General features: G+C 36.7%; 1 protein-coding gene across 3 annotated transcripts in view; it reads left to right on the top strand.

Moving 5' to 3' along the window:
• LOC131027782 (agamous-like MADS-box protein AGL65) overlaps positions 1–17,812 on the top strand; it is a 159,831-nt gene that overhangs the window by 88,809 nt on the left and 53,210 nt on the right. For all 3 annotated transcript variants that reach the window (XM_057957871.2, XM_057957870.2, XM_057957869.2), the window contains one exon: positions 10,838–10,937. In XM_057957871.2, the coding sequence (XP_057813854.2) occupies positions 10,838–10,937 (100 nt within the window). The remainder of the gene's footprint in view (positions 1–10,837; positions 10,938–17,812) is intronic.

Genomic DNA, 17,812 nt, shown 5'->3' with positions numbered 1-17,812 from the left:
ATTCAGAGAGACTATTCTAAGACCTAGAATGTAAGAACATGGATGAATGACTATATGGAATCCTACTGAGTGAGGTCTCACCATCAACTTGAACAATTTGACACAAACTTAGTGCAATCATCTAAGGACGTTTCAAAGATGTTCGAATCAAGACCATCAAACATTGATCACCATTCAAGTTAATGCATAAGCAATGAGTGTAGAACGATTCGAGGTTAAGCTCATATCATTCCAATTGACCACACAAGGCGCACTTACTATCAGTAAGAAGCTAGTGGTATGGATTGAGCGGATTTTGCACAAATACATTCAACAAATTCTTCCATTCAATCTAATCAACATGAAAATAAATTGAGAAGTAGAACCATGAGGCTTGTTGAAATAACAAATTTCACCATAACTTCAATGAAAGAGTATCTCATTTACAAGTCATACCAACAATTCTTCCTTCTCTAATCTACTTCTATTCTATCCTCTATTCTATTCTCTCCTAACTATTAGCTATTCTCCAACTATTAACTATTAACTATTAGCCTTTAAAAATGAAGAGCCTGAGCTTTTATAGAGAGCTCATTTACATTGAATGGCCATGATTCTACAATGAAAACCCTAATTAGGGTTTGTTACAACAAACTTTTCCTTAGCCAATGAGAAAATTACATTAAAAAAGTGTGGACCAATAGATATCATGGGTAGGTGCCTCGGAGTTTATGCCTTGGTGTACGAGTCTGATTCATTGAACTTAGACGTGTTGATGTGGACTTCATTGACTAGAGGGATGATGACTGGGATGCCATCTGGGATGCCACTTCAACTCGTACCTTTGTAGACTTGGAGTGATTGTATGATTTCTCCTTAACGCTCCTTTGATCTCTGCATGCCTCTAGGATGTGGTGAGAATCGAGATTCCTCTTAGGTATTTTGTGCTTGTAAATGAAGCCTTCCCTTTGTGCACTGGTGTAGATCTTGCTCTTGTATTAGTAAATGTTTCTTGTGTATTCATCTACTTGTGCTCGTTCATGAAGTCTCCTTGAGGATATCTTCCTTGCAACTTGATCTTGATATTGACATTCTCTCTTCAGGACACTTATTTTGATCCTCCAACATGATTCTCTTCATTTCTTTCCTCATTTTCTGCAAAATAAACAAATAAGTATCAAACACACATGATTTATAACCTTTTCATATTCCTACTTAATCAAAGTACATACTATAGGTGCAATTCGATCAAATTAGGAGGCATTGTACATATCTTCAAGGAATTTCGCTCTAGAACCTCTCTAAGGTACATCAATCAGGTAAGTTCACTCTAGGAGGAGTGTGAGGTACATCATTTGATAAGACTCGTCCTCAATCATCAGCAAGTTACATCATTTTGTGAAACTCGCTTCCAATCTCTAGTGAGGTACATGCAAGAACCCTTACTAACTTTGCCCTTAAATCATTGATTTCTACCCTTGGGAATTTTGTCAAACACTTGTCTTGCAAAGTCTATACTTGCTGTTATGAGTTTTCTGTTTGTATTGTTTGGGTTTTGTACCCTGCAATTAATGTTTTGAATGCCTCTAACCATGAAAGATTGACAATGTCATAGAAATGATATGCCAATTGATTTTGATGCATATAAGTAACTAAAAATAACAACTACAGCTGCTTGACAAATCATCAAACACTTGGCATGCAAACTAGAAATTATGTGGCAGCAGCATAATGAAGTTTTTATTAGTTATTCTCACACCAAATAGTTACAAAGGTATAACATGTAATTTCCAAAACTTATGACAGCAAAATTAGAGAACCTGATATGTAAAATGCTTGCTGCAAATGAAGCTCTCCACTCTTCAATGGACTGCCAATTAAACACGTTCCTGCTGTAGCTACGAATAATTTGCCAATTAAATGCCTGATTTCTTAGTACTGTAGCATGTCACTATTCACGCCACTGTAGCGTTTCACTATTCACGGATTACTGTAGCGCGAGTACTGTAGTGTCTACTATAGCGCGGTTACTGTAGCGTCTACTGTAGCGCGGGTTTTGTAGCAGCAATTGTATCTTGAAATGATTGCTTCAATTCTGATTTTTAATGGCTGCCAAATGAAATTGTAGGTCTGCAATTGATATATATTCGAAAATCTGCATACCCTAGATGTCTTCCCTTCTTTTTAAAGCCCAAATAGAACTCCAGAATGAAGCTCTCCTGAAATGCCAAATTCAGTGGATATTTCACCACCTCAAATGGTTGCAACACTGAAGAATTGTCGCTCTCCAATGGCTGACTGAATCAGAAACCCTTGGCTTCTTCTCCCAAGTTCATAACAAACAAATATCAATTCTCTGGATGGATGATATAAAATGAGCTCTTAAGTCCCTTTTTATTCTTTCTTATGAGAGCTCGAACATTTTCGTGGCCAATGTGGGATTAATGACATATTCACACATTATAATATTAAAGTGACTTTATTATTATAAAGTTACTTTATAACTTTATAATAACATTAAAATATTTAAATAAATCACTTAAGTCACTTTTAATTAAATTAATTAAATATAAAGTCACTTTATTTTATTTTATTTTATTTAATGACTTAATAAGAAATTAATTTAATCAATTTCTCCTTATTTCTCCACTTAGCCTTCGGAGAATGTAAAGGCTAAGAACTCCACTGAGATGCTAAAAAGGTGGGGACATTACAGTACATCACTTCAAAAATTTTGCTCTGAGGTCTTGGTAAGGTATATACTTGAAAAGTTCGCTCCAAAGTCCTTGTAAGGTACATGCTATTTGGCAAAAATCGCTCTAGGAAGCGAGTAAGGTACATGAACTTTGCTTGATGTAGTGACTTCGCTCTATGTCCCTGCTAGGGACAAGATCTATAATAAAGTTCGCTCACTATCCTTTGAGAGGACAAGACTCCTAAGATGAAATTCGCCCTTTGTCCTTGCTTAGGACAGTACCTATATGATCAAAATTCATTTTCTGACCTTTGTAAAGCATGTTCTCATGAATTTGCTACATGTTATTTGGGTGGTCAAGGCCAAGATAAGTACTTTGCTCCATGTCCTTAGCAAGGATAGGCCATATATAAAATTTTTCGTTTTAAAACCTTGATGAGGACATGGTCAAAGCGAGGTTTGCTCTTTGTCCTTGCTAGGGACAAGACCTATGAGCAATTCGCTTATTGTTCTGTCTAAGAATAAGCCTCCTAAGGCAGTTCGCTCTGTGTCCTTAGCAAGGACATGCCCTAAAGTGCAAATTTTGCTATGTGTCCTTGATGACAACAGGACCTATATTTGCTTTGCTGGCTGACCTTTCTAAGGACAACTCCAAATTAGCTCGACCTATAATGCATTTCCACTCTAAGACCTTCCTTAGGACTAGATTTACATGACAGTTCGCTCTTAGACCGACCTAAGGACAGGGCATAATTCTAAATAAAGTTTGCTCTTAAACTCATCTTCAAGTTCTCTCTATGATCAGCTAGTAAGGAGTTTGATTCTAACAAAGCTCAGATTCTAGCTCGCTCAACCATTAGCAAGGAAAAGGCATGCTAATCAGCAAGGACAAGGTCAAGATAGGTAAAAATCGCTCTATGACCTCCCTAAGGGCAAGACCTATATGATCAAGCTCACTTGGTGACCGGCCTAAGGACAACAAGACTTATCATTGAAAATTTGCTCCACAACCTTGAGGAGGACAGGCCCTATCAAGTCTCGGTTCATGATCTCTCCAAAGACAAGGTCTAAGCTGATGGAAGATACATGACTAAGTGAAGAAGCCCGCTCCATGACCTAGATGAGGATTTTTCTCTATGTCCTTAGTAAGGACAAGACCCAAAGTGCTGTTCGCTCTTGGACCAGGGTGTTGTGACCATTTCACACATCGCCCCATTGCAAATGGGGACCCCTGCTTTTTGCTTTCTAGGGTTTGTTCTTTAGATCTTTTAGGGTTTTGTCTGTTAGCCTTTGCAAGATGAGTGCTGTTGGGGAGATCAATAGGATAGCAGGTCCTGTTGGAATGAAGTCCTGATCCTGAAATTTGGCTAAGTCTGGAAACTGAAAAACCTCCAAAAACTAGATTTTGCAATATAACTACTGGAGGTCTGAAACCACTCTCAAACATCCTGAAAGTATATATGGAATATAACTTAAATGTTATATTCCATAAAATTATCCTGACAGAGAGTTCAAAAAGTCAAATTTCGCTCCTGACCCTCAGAGAGGGCCCACAGCGAAAAATCGCTCCGGACCCTCAGAGAGGGGGCCCACAACGAGAAATCTTATAAGGGTCATTGCTAGCCTTATTTGGTCGACTTAAGATGTCAAAGGCATGGGGATGGATGAAATGAGCACAGTGAAGTATCCAGACTTGATCAAAGATGATGAATCGAAGGAGTTTTGCCCAGGAAAGGAAAAATCGCTCCTGACCCTCAGAGAGGGCCCATAATGATTTTCTTTGTGTGCATGTTTTTGGACCTTTCTTGGACATGAATTTTTATTCATAGCAAGGAACAAGATGACATCTCCCTTAGCAAAGTAATTTTTAGATGAAAAGTGAAACATTTTGGTCCAGGTAGCAAAAATCGCTCCTGACCCTCAGAGAGGGTCCACAACGAGATTTTCAAATATGCATTATTCTTGCAAGATCAAAGTGATTTTATGATTGGAAGGGATGAAGGAAAGCATGTTCTATCCGTTGAATATAATTTGGAGGATCAACACAAGAAGAAATCAACCCAAAATGAAAAAATCGCTACGGACCCTCACTGAAGGCCCACAGCGAGAAATCGCTTCGGACCCTCAGAGAGGGCCCATAGCGAGAAACCTAAAATGGGAATTTTTCACCCAAGTTTGAGGAAAGCTAAGGTTAGGCATGGGTTTGAAACGATGTTTGAAAAGCCTTGAAGTGAAAAGAAATTGTTGAGAATCAAAATTTTGAAGGCAATTACGAAAATCGCTACGGACCCTCAGAGAGGGCCCATAGCGATTTTCCAGTTTTCTCTCCTTTGTTTGAAGAATTGAGACAAAAACTTGCTTGGACAGGAGGAGGACGTGATGTGTTATGTCTTGGAGGTGATTTGAAGATTAAAAGATGAAGGAATTTGCCTAGAACCAAAAAATCGCTACGGACCCTCACTGAAGGCCCACAGCGAGATTTTCAAAAAATGCATGTTTTCTTCAAAATGGTGCTAAGGCAAGGTTTGGACAAGGAGAAAAGACCTCCAAGAGTAGGATGAATATTATTTTGCCTTTAAAACTTAATGATTTTGGTCAAAAAATGAAAAATCGCTACGGACCCTCAGAGAGGGCCCATAGCGATATTGTTGAAAAACCTCATTTTACCTTGCAACACCTAAGCGAATTTGGTTGGAGTGGATTAAGGAAGGACATTGCCAAATGATGAACAAAGTTTTAATGAAAAATGATGGAAAATCAAGCTCAAAATCAAAAAATCGCTACGGACCCTCACTGAAGGCCCACAGCGAGAAACTTCAAAAACCCACCTTTTTCCCAAAATTTGACAAAGCTAAGTTTGCAATTCCATGAAAGGACCTAGTTGAAACATCTTGAAGAAGTTTTGGAGGTTGAAAAGTGCTAAACTTGAGCAAAAAATGAAAAATCGCTCCTGACCCTCAGTGAAGGTCCAGAGCGAAATTTGCATTTTCACCTATTTTTCCTCATAAAAAATGTCAAATTTGAAGTGCAACACGTTAACGGGATATCAATTTACCCTCCAGGAGATTTTCAAGTTGAAATGTGGAATATTCAAGGCTAAAAATCAAAAGTCGCTCCTGATCCTCAGAGGGTCCAGAGCGAAATCCTCATGAAATCTCATTAAGCCTTGTTTTAAAAATTAATATTCTCCAAATTGCATTAGGCCGCTAAAATTGCTAATTTTGAGGCATGTGGAAAATTAAGATTAAATTGACATTAAAATTTCGGCATTTAATAAATTGATTTTAGGCCTTAAAAAATCAAACTTTTATTGTGAAGGCATTTAAAATTAATTTTTATTAAATTAAAATTAAATATAGAGCGCACAAGGCCTTATTTTCACTTATTTTGCCAAGTCACCCCCCCCCTTTTTGGAAATTTATTTATTTTTAACCTCTTTTTTGCCAAGTCGGCCTAGAGGGAGCAAAGGGGTGAGCGCTCTATATATTGGAGGTGTTTTTCCACAATTCAAATCATTCAATCATTGCCTTAAGATCGAATTTGGAGAGCTAATTAGAGGTGCGAAATCTGGTTTGCTTGGAGTGAATTTATTTCAATTGTTGAAGACTAGAAGGAAGTGGAGTTGATTCTTTTGAAGGCTAAAGGAGGCGCATTTTATCCAAGGGAGAACTTTGATCTACATTTTGCCTAGCGAAATTCATCTATTTTTGCATCATTTCTTAGAGTTTAATGCTCAAGAGGAGGTATGGCGCAATCATCTTGACACCATTGTTGAAGATTTGAATTTTGAACTTTTATTTTGAAAATTCTAAGTTTGGCATAGTTAATTAGGAAATGATAACTCAAGATTTATCATGAAGTTTCCTAATTAAAATCTTAAATCTTCCTTTCTACTCTATATTTCTACACTTCAAGATATATTACTAATTGTGAAATATTGTGTAGGTATCAAGATGATCTCCTCCTGCTCAGTATCATCAAAGACGATCAAGCAAGGATAAGGGCGACCTCCTCCAGTCTAGCATCGACAAGGACGGCCTTCTTCGGTCAAGTATCATCAGGAATGACTTCTTCCAATCCAGCATTCCAAGGTGAGGTACATCATCATCTTGCACGTCAAAGACAAAGTAAGTCAAAGCAAGGGTTCGTTGAAGAAGCAGATAGTTTCAAAAGAGTTAATTAAAGCTAGCTTCTCAGCAACGTCAAGTTGAATATCTACCAAATTACAACTATCAGACGAGGTGGCATCCTAGTCATCACTTCTCCAGTCGGTGTGGTCCACCTCAGCATGTCCAAATTCAATGTACCTAACTCATGGGAGGTGGCACAAACTTCGATGTACCTACCCCAGCTATCCATTGGTCGATTTTTCCAGAGAAGATATGTGTCCTAAAGATGTAATGTTATCATTGGTCAAGCATTAAATGTTATGTAATGGTTGTAACAAACCCTAATTAGGGTTTTCATTATTGAATCTTGGCCATTGATCTCAAATTGATCTTAGCCATCGAATTGTATTATGGGCACTATATAAGCCCCGACTCTTCATTTGTGAAAGATATATAGAAATAGCAGTTAGAAAGGAGTTAGAAAGTAGGGAGTGAATAGTTGGAATAGTGAATTAGTCAGTTAATAGTATAGCAATTAGAGTAGAGTAGAGAGAGAAGGCAAAGATTGTTGCCAAGATGTTGTTGTAAAAGACTTGTAAAACTTCATTGAAGAAATGGTGAAATTTATGGGTCGATTCGACAATTTGCATGGTCTCTATACTTCTCATATTTGATTTCATGTTATTAGATGAGTGGAAGAAATGTGTTTGATTGATGGTGAAATTCGTATATCCATACTACTAGCAGTTTGTTGATTGCAGACTTGCCTTGTGTAGTCAACTGGAATCATTCAGCTTAAGCTTAACTTCAATTGTCGCTTCTTCATTGATATGCATCAGCCTGATGGTGTCTATGCCTGTAGTGATGATTTGAACATCATAAAGTTTTCCTTCGAAGATCACACTAACCTTGTGGAGATGGTCCTGTGATGTCAAAACAAGACTTAGTTAGAATTTCATCAATGATCATTCATTGCTCCTACATTCTTAGTATTAGGATTAGATCCTCTCTTTGCCCTCGTCTTTTTTCCTTTTTTTTTCAAATCAAGGCTAGTGTAAGTCCCCTTGTGATTCCAACAATATTTAAAGCAAATCAGACGTTCAGTCATCAAGTGTAAGTCCCCTTGTGATTCCAGCAAATCACATCATACCACAGAGAGCTTATCCACACGTAGAGATCCTACATACAAGAACCTTGAAGTCATCCCGATTGATCCGTTTCGCGATATCTTCAGCATTCAGAGACTTTACTCAAGAGAGGATAAGGTACCCTTTAGGTATTTTATTCTGTGTTTTGATAGTGTACAAAATACACGTCAACACAAGGTAAGGATGAAGTTAAGATGTGAGAATTTTGCTCACCGTCCTTTGGAAGGACAAAGCATGATAGACAAAACTCGCTCAATATCCTTTGAAAGGACAAGGTCAAGATGGAAAATTTCGCTCAATGACCTTCGGGAGGACGAGACTCAAAGACAAAGTTTGCTCTTGACCCTTGGCAAGGTATGGGAGCTAAATGCAAAAATTTAAGGAGGACACCATTCAAACAACCAAGGCTTGTGCTTGCAATCAGAAGTATGATCAGATAACACAAGAAACCTAGGCATGATACAAAGGAGTCCTATTTATCTATCATGCTCAACTCACTTGATTTTCTTAGTTCCTCAGTTCAATTATAACCCTGCAAACAAGATACAAGTCATTCATTTCAAAAGCCTTGACAACTGACTGTCTTTACTCCAACCTCAAGAGACCACCTTGACTTGATGAACCCTCTAGCGACTTGAGAAACTCTATCCCTTCAACAAAAAGATTAATAGCAAAGACTCTAAGACAACCTAGAAAACGAGAAGGATTAACCCTAAAAAGCGAAAAGTGGGGGTCCCCATTTGCAATGGGGCGATGTGTGAATACCTCACAACAGGTTGCATGGTTGCATATTCCCTTCAACACTTAGATTAAATTTGCTTAAGTTATTTGCTTTGAAGTTGTTAGATGAATGATAGATTTGATAGTATAGATTGGTGAGATTTTGCTCATACTTTATTTGGATGGATGATTTCCATTCAATGTGTAAAGTTAATCTGAGCTTTTAACGTGGATGTTTAACTTCTACTTGGAATAATATTGTTCAATTGTTGGTACTATTCCTACGTGTGAAAATCATAAGCACAATCCTAGACGATTGCACATACTTTGCGTAGTTGTCCCAAGTGTGGCAAAACAGAGTATCGTTGTTAGTCTCACCTAGTCTATACCATCTCTTGAGTTCCTAGAATTAGTTAGAGTTCCTAAACCATATCCTCTTTTATCCTTTTTTGAAGTCCTAAACCAGAAAATCCAAAAACATAGAGCACAAATTGTTAAATCTGCCTAAGTGCAGCTTGAATGATACCAGTTGATAAGCGTAAGTCCCCCTTGAGTTTTTCAGCATACACTACACAAGAAGCTATCCCACTAAAGTCGCTTGTTCGCACATATATACCTTGGAATCGCCATATGATCTTCTCGCAATCTTAGCATAAGAAGAGGTTTTACAGGAGAGGATAGAGTATCCTTTGGTATTTTATTCTAATGTTTGATAGATGATAAAACAAACACCAATAAGTCCCCATTTGCAATGGGACACGTGTGTTTACAACACAACAAAGAGGAAAATTATTGGTTAAAAGCCCATAATCAAGGCCTTGCCCTAAGGGTTCAACAATATCATTCATTTATTCATAGTAAGTCTTTAATTAACATTTCATTTTTATATGTAGGCTCATGCATATACTAAATATGTAGGTATGTAATGCACATGTTACTAGGCATGCTATGTTCCCATGACAAACTCCTATGGTTTGTAATAGGAATGGATCTCAATCTAGGTACATCTTGGGTATGTCTAGGGTCTTGCCTAGGTTTGGGATGTACTTGAGATACACCCTTAGCCCAATGACTAGCCATACCTATGCCCAATCAAGAAAATACCTTTATTAATTAAAAATAGAAAATAAAAATGTATCTCTAAAAACCTAAACTAACATTAAAAGTAACTACCTGACTACACTAACCAAGAAAAAGTGTTAATATCACTTCCTACCATTTCATTCTCTACTCACCCAAAATCCCATTATTGCTCATTGCTTGTGGCTTCTCTTAATGACGATTAAATTAATGATTTGTATAATGTTTCCATGTGTAGTTGCATGTTTGATTAGTGACAATTGCTATATTTTTATATGTACCATTTTAACATTATACGATAGATTATGAATTATTAAATATTGGCTATGTTATGTATTTGATTTTGTATATTATATGAAAAGTATGGCTATTTTAATTTAAACTATTACTCTACCAAATTTGTGTTAAAAAATTGGTTACTTGTTAGAATAAACTAGATGTGGAATTGGTATTTGACCTTGAACTCAAATTGGCAACTTAGAATACATGTTTATTCACATATTAGTGCATGCATTGTGTAATGCCCTCAAACAGAAACCATAAACCAAAGATATGATGTTGTTGTGATTGATTTGAATCAAATCTATTTTCTAAGCTTTGTTTGATCTAATCGTAAATGCAATCTGTCTTGTTTTTTTTTTTTCATGTATAATAGGATCAAAGAGATGACTTCATTGCAACATCTAATCAATGTATGGGATTTGGATTAATATATCCATTGTATAATATGTTGGGAAGTTTTATTTTGAATTTCTTTCCATGTGATGATATATTAGCAAAGAGAATAAATGACTTTTCATACATTTTCTAACAAAAATCCCTCTTTTAATAGCTTTAAATAATCTTTCATACACTTTAAATAATAAGAACGAGAGCTCAATCTCTGTCTAGAGTTTTAATAGTTGGAAGAGTTAACAATAAAAAAATCAGCATTTGAAAATTTGAACTTTTTGAAAACTTTAAAGATCTATACACCTTTAACATCTCAACTTCTTATTGTATTTTTGAGTCAAACATAGCTCTATTTTGTTGAGTTTCCCAAGCTAATATAGTTTTATGATGTTCCTAACAATTTCAATAATTTAAATATTTGATTGACGTCTCAGGTATTTTGGTAATGAACCAGATCACATTACCACCTTAGAGCAAGCGAAAGCTGTAGAGGGAACCTTACACGAAGCTATTATTCAAATGCGTAATCTCAAGGTATTATAATTATTATAATTTACTTTGTTTTTAATTGGAAAAAAAAGATTGGAGAACATCACTAGCTCAAAGGATATCAAAAGAACACAAGGGACAATATTGAATATTTTATACATGCCAACTAAGCTTAATGAATTGATTAGCACATAGTTATATTGAGAGGGGGGAGTGAATCAGTATAATGACAATCTTTTACTTTTCCAAAAACTTAATTAATTACTTCAAAACTAAATCCAACATTAGCACATATGGAAGATCTAATTATAAGGAACACAATAAGAACACAATTTACGTGGAAACCTTTGTGGGAGAAAACCACGGCAAAAATATTGCTTATATAAACTTGTCTATACAAAGTTTGTAGGCATCAACCTACGAAAGACACCAATCCTCAATACTTGAACACCAACTCAATAAGACACTAATATCTTTCAATACGAGACACCAAACTCACCAATACGAGGCACTGTAATTTCCCCTCCTAGTTAGACTTTAGTTGTCAGCAGGATTAGCCCATCAGTTGACCCTCGTAGGCTAATGGGATTGGATAGAGGGTCCCTTGTGGCAAAGACCTAGTCAATGAATGGTTTATTTCTTCTCCAGAGTTCAGTTGATTCAGGCTTGGCCTTCGCAGAGGTTTCAGAGTTCAATTTCTCATACTTACTATTTATAGTAAGTCCTTGGGATCATGGGAGTTCAGAGTTACTATTTATAGGAAGGCACCTGGATGTATTATGATTGGCAGTGCCAATCCCAGTGTTCAGTTGGTTTGGTGAAGTATGAACTTTTGCATAATTTATAACGTTTAATTATTATTGAAGGTAACTTTAATAATAAGTTTTATCATAAAGTTATATTTTAATGTTATATTTGCACTTTATAACTCAAGGGTCCATTTATCACAAAAGGAGGCCACTTAATTAATTGTTTGGATGCCTATACCAAGGAGATTTTTATAAAATATTAAAATGCAAGCTTATAACATAATAAATGCAAATTAAATGTCTTTTTGGAGGGATCGACTTCTTGGAAGAAATATATAAGGCAGCCGAGAGAAATCGATTTCATCTTTTGAGCATTTGATAATCTCTTTTCATGACTTCTTGGCGTTTGGAGGAGAGAAACCAAGGCTTTCTGCATTTCCAGAGCTGTTTGACATTGGAGAACAATCATTCTTCAGTGTTTCTACAATATGAGGGTGTGAAATATCTCCTGATGGTTTGCCTGTGAGTTTGGCTTCATTCAGAAGTCAAAATAATTGTGAAGAATCATTAAGGGTTTGAGACTGAATTTCACTGCAGAAGGCAGATTTCTCCTACAAAAGTGTTAATTCATTGCTGGGCACAACTGTTTCAGGCCGTACAACCTTCCTAACCCCAGCCGTACCATTATTTGCCCCAGGCGTGATCATTCTAGACAAATCACTTAGCTTTTTGGGCTCATTTTTTTATCAAAGTTGGCGCCTAACACATGGAAGGTTATTGGCGTGGTTTTTGAGGAGGAAGGATCATAGTTTGCTGCAAGAGAAGCTCATGATCAGATCTGATACAGCCGCCTGCAACTTCTGGAATCACAATACAATGTTAATTCTTAATTTCCTGGTATGCATGCCATTGTATTAGACTATTAGTCATAGGAGGAATAAATTAAGTTTTCAGTTATAGCTTGTCATTATTATTTCTTGTTGAGTATCTTTGTTCCCAGCATCATTTCAATTGCAATTCATAATCCAAAAAAAAACCAAAAAAAATCAGAAAACAAACAAAATTTCAGAAATTCATTCTACAATAGGATCAGTGTTTTTGGTTGGGAAGTACTTGGGAACTTCACAGGCACCGACCTCACCAATATGAACTTCTTATCCAAATTCTGCTATAAGTCTGTTCACAAATCTGTTGATACATGATAGCCTCGGTAAGATAAATGATTGAATGAGAGATAAATGAAGTCTCTCATTCAATCATCTATCTCATCGATAGACTATGATAAGACTTCAGTCATCATTCCTTCGTCTGATAAATGTAATTACTCTTTGATATGTCATTTATATTATATCAATAAGAGTATGCATGATATATGATCTAGTTGTGATCGTATCCCTCGATTCTTATATATAACATTGTTAATAATCGGGTTCTTAACTAATGCATGGTATACCGATTGTTATCGGGTTTATTAATAACTGCATATATACCGATGGTTATCGGGTTTATTAATAACTGCATGTATACCGATTGTTATCGGGTTTATTAAATGCACACATACCGATTAGTATCGGTTTCACTTGTTAACTATATGCACATCGGTTAGCATCGGTTAAACTTGTTAGTTATATGCGCACCGATTGGTATAAGTTAAATGCGATTATGATTGAAGAGGTGCGATCAAGTAATATCTTGATCAGTCATGTCTAATAGACATTACCGGTCAAGGTATTGCTTGATCCTCCTTATTGGCATATATATATCAATCGGTGATTATGAGAAGAACATCAAAATTCATAAATGCTCTTTCTCCATCTGCAACATACTAGATAATAATCAGATTTATTATAATAAGAAATAACATATACTTGAAAGAAAAGATAACCTTGAATATAACTTGCATCTTGAATTGAAAATTGAATAACATTTACATGGTATTAGAGCTATAGTTAAATCGAACCTGAGGCTATTCAATTTTGTGGAAAATTCAAGACAAGCATATATTCGACATATCATTTCTCCTAATGGCTAGCACTATCAGATTCAAAGATAGACTCGGAGGAGGTGATGACTTCTCAGCATGGAAGTTCAAAATTCAGATGATTTGAAGAGAAAATAAAGTCTAATCATTTGTAAAAACTGAAACTACAGAACCTGAGACTGAACCTGACAAAGCAACTTGGATAGAGGGAAATGAAAAGGCCATCAAAATCATAGTTGATGGGGTGAGGAATAATATTATGCCCATCATAAGGAAACATGAAACGGCCTACAACATGTTCAAAGCACTTAAAGATGCATTTGAGATATCCAATGCTAGTCGAACCTTGACTTTAAAGAGAGAAATAAATCATATAGCTATGATCAAAGGGGAGTCAGTCAATGCCTACTTCATGCGGATATCAGCCCTAAGGGATGAGCTAGCAACCCTTGGATATGAGATCCAAAGCAAAGAATTAACACTCATTGCTCTAGATGGGTTGCCTAGTATATGGGAAACATTTGTCCAAGGCATCAGTGCAAGGGATAAATTTCCAAAGTTTGAAAGGCTAAAGGCAGATTGTCTCCAAGAAGAATCAAGGTTAAATAAGAAAGATATCAAACAAAAGAATATAGATGAAGATCTTCAAGTCCTAAATACAAACTCCAATAAGAAAAGCAAGCAGAAACAATTTAGGAAGAGGAAAGGTCGTCATGGCAAGAACACCTTCAAGAAGGATCTTTCACAGATTCAATGTTTCAGATGTGACAAATTCGGACAGTATGTTGCCAAATGTTTGGAAAGAGCCAAACAACAAGCCACATTTGCCAAAGTAGGAAAATCTAAAGGGGAAGATGACTCCGAGAAGTATGTACTCTACTCAACACTTACAAACCAAGCATCAAACAAGGTTAACTCCTGGGTGATCGACAGTGGCTCATCCAGACACATTACAGGGTTTACAGAAGTGCTAGACTCCATGATAGAGGAGAATGATGAGGAAGTGACTATCGAAGATGACTCCACACATCCAGTCAGAGGAGTTGGAACCTGCACCATCAAACTAAAGTCAGGCATATCATTGCAACTTAAAGGAGTATTATATGTCCCAGGCATCAAGAGAAACCTAGTCTCCATATCAACACTAGAGGATAATGGGTACAGAGTGACCTTCATGGACAACAGAGTGTTGGCTTGGCCAAAGAATTTATCTATCAAGAAAGCTAAAACCATTGGTCAAAGACAAGGCTACTTGTATGAGCTGTGCATAGAGCCCAACCTAGCCCTAATCCATGAAACTACAGATGCTAATGAAGTTTGGCATAGAAGACTAGGTCACCTGAATTTTAGAGCTTTATCATCAATGGGAAACCTTGTCACAGGCCTACCTAAGTTGAAGCAATATCATTCAGGGGCATGCAAGGGATGTGCCCTAGGTAAAAATGCTAAGAGTGTTTTTTCAAAATAGTACTAGGAAAACAAACAAAGTTCTAGAGTTAGTTCATTCTGCTGTATGTGGACCTATGTCCGTACCTTCTTTAGGGGGATTTTTGTATTATGTAATATTTGTTGATGACTACTCTAGGAAAACTTGGATCTACTTTTTGAAATGTAAAGAATCATAAGAGATCCTTAATAGGTTTAAGGAATTTAAATCACTAACAAAAAACTACTCAGGAAATAAAATCAAAACCTTAAGAACTGACAATGGGGGGGAATACACCTCAGATTTGTTTGAAGATTTTTGTAAAATTGTTGGGATTAAGAGGGAGCTTACTATACCTTATAATCCTCAACAAAATGGGGTAGCTGAGAGGAAAAATAGGACAATTGTAGAAGCTGCCAAAGCCATGATTCTTGATCAGAATCTAAATACCAATCTTTGGGCAGAAGCAACAAGCACTGCTGTATATATACAAAATAGATGTCCTCACTCCCATCTTGAAGCTAAAACCCCTGAGGAAGTCTTTACTAAAACAAAGCCAGATATCAACCACCTTAGAATATTTGGGTGTCTTGTCTATATTCATGTACCTAAGGAGAAGAGATTAAAATTAGAGCCTTCTGGAAAAAGGGGAATGCTTGTAGGATATAGTGAAACCTCTAAGGCCTACAAAATCTATATACCTGGTCAGAGGAATAGTGAACTGAGTAGGGATGTAATCTTTGAAGAAGACTTAGCCTTCAAAAGAGCCCAAAGCTCAATAGAACCTGAAGTCTATATCCCTACCCGTAGCATAGAGGAAGACCCTACTCCTGAGCTTTAGAGGGAGAGTCTTGAGGAAAATGTAGGTGAAACTCAAAACCCACCTAGAGAAAATCTATGAGCCACCAAAACTATAGAAGAAGCTCAAAAATATGTTGCTCCTTCAGGAACCTTCAGAGAAAGCAAAAAGCCTAACAAACTCATCAACTACGTTGCTCTCATGAATGATCTTTTAAAAGCAGAACTTAATAATGTATCAGATGCACTTAAACATCAAGTATGGAAGAATGCCATGTCTGAGGAATACCAATCCATTATGAAAAATGATGTTTGGGAGATTGTTCCTAGGCCACTTGGGAAATCTGTTGTCACCTCCAAATGGCTCTTCAAAATCAAACATGCTGCAAATGGCAGCATTGAGAAACACAAGGCTAGATTTGTAGCCAGAGGGTTCTCACAAAAGGAAGGAATTGACTATGAAGAAACCTTTGCACTTGTAGCTAGATATACCTTAGTAAGAACAGTCTTAGCCATTGCAGCAGCAAAAGGATGGAAAGTACATCAGATGGATGTAAAGACAACATTTCTTAATGGAGAGATTACACAAGAAGTATACCTAGAGCAACCTGAAGGGTTTGAGATTCATGATGTAGAATCTCATGTATGTAAACTCAAGAAAGCTCTTTATGGGCTTAAACAGGCTCCCAGGGCCTGGTATGAAAGAATTGACTCTTATCTCTCAGGGCTAGGCTTCTCAAAGAATGATGCAGATCCAAGTCTCTACTATAAGCAAAACAAAGGTGATATGCTGATATTGATTTTATATGTTGATGATATGTTAATCACAGGAAAAGATCACCTCATAGATCAGTGTAAGAAAGACCTTGCTAAAGAATTTGATATGAAGGACTTGGGACTCCTTCATTACTTCCTAGGTTTGGAAGTATGGCAGAATTCTGATGGCATTATACTAAACCAGGGTAAATATACCTTGGATATTTTGAAGAGATTTGGAATGCTAAACTGCAGACCCATGACCTCTCCAATGGAAACAAACCTTCATAAACTTAAGGAAGCTGCAACAGAATCACAACCTCTAGATCCTACTCTATACAGACAAATAATTGGGTCCCTGATGTATCTTGTAAATACGAGACCAGAAAACTGTTATGCAGTTAATGCCTTGAGTTAGTTCATGTGAATCAAAGGAGATACACCTGGTAGCAGTAAAACATATCATGAGATATCTACAAGGTACCCTAAAACTTGGTCTGAAATATGAGAGAGTTGAACTAGATCTACACGGATTCACAGATTCAGATTGGGCTGGAAGTGTAACTGACAGGAAAAGCACCTTAGGATGTTGCTTCAGTTTAGGTTCAGCCATGATATCCTGGATCAGCAGAAAACAGTCATCAGTAGCACAGAGTTCCATTGAGGCCGAATACATTGCAGCCTCCATGGCTGCTCGAGAGGCAACATGGCTTAGAAAGCTGCTTGTGGGGTTATTCGGTGAACCAATGAAGCCTACAGTTATTCATTGCGACAACCAAAATTGTATAAAACTTTCAGTGAATCCGGTGTTTCATGACCGATCCAAACATATTGAGATTCCATATATTGAGATTCCATATCATTATGTACGAGACATGGTGGATAGGAATGTGATCCAGTTGGAATACATTTGTACAGGAGATCAGACAGCATATATTCTTACCAAACCACTTTCAAGGGTGAAAGTTGAGCACTTCAGAAAAAGTCTTGGTATGATTAAAATTTAATTTGCTTTGTACTCCTATACTTATTAAGATGTTTTATGTGTAAACCTCTTTGTCATGTTAGGTCTTTTATGGGTTTAACCCCCTGTGTTCATGTCTAAGAGGTGACGATCTCTCAGATAATGAACACTTGTATGTAGACATTACAAGGTGACGATCTCTCAGATAATGAACACTTGTATGTAGACATTATAAGGTGACGATCT

Source organism: Cryptomeria japonica, chromosome 4 (assembly GCF_030272615.1).
Source record: "Cryptomeria japonica chromosome 4, Sugi_1.0, whole genome shotgun sequence".
NCBI classification, from domain to species: domain Eukaryota; kingdom Viridiplantae; phylum Streptophyta; class Pinopsida; order Cupressales; family Cupressaceae; genus Cryptomeria; species Cryptomeria japonica.
The sequence above is the reverse complement of the archived record's forward strand: the minus strand, read 5'-3'. Positions and strand labels throughout refer to the sequence as shown.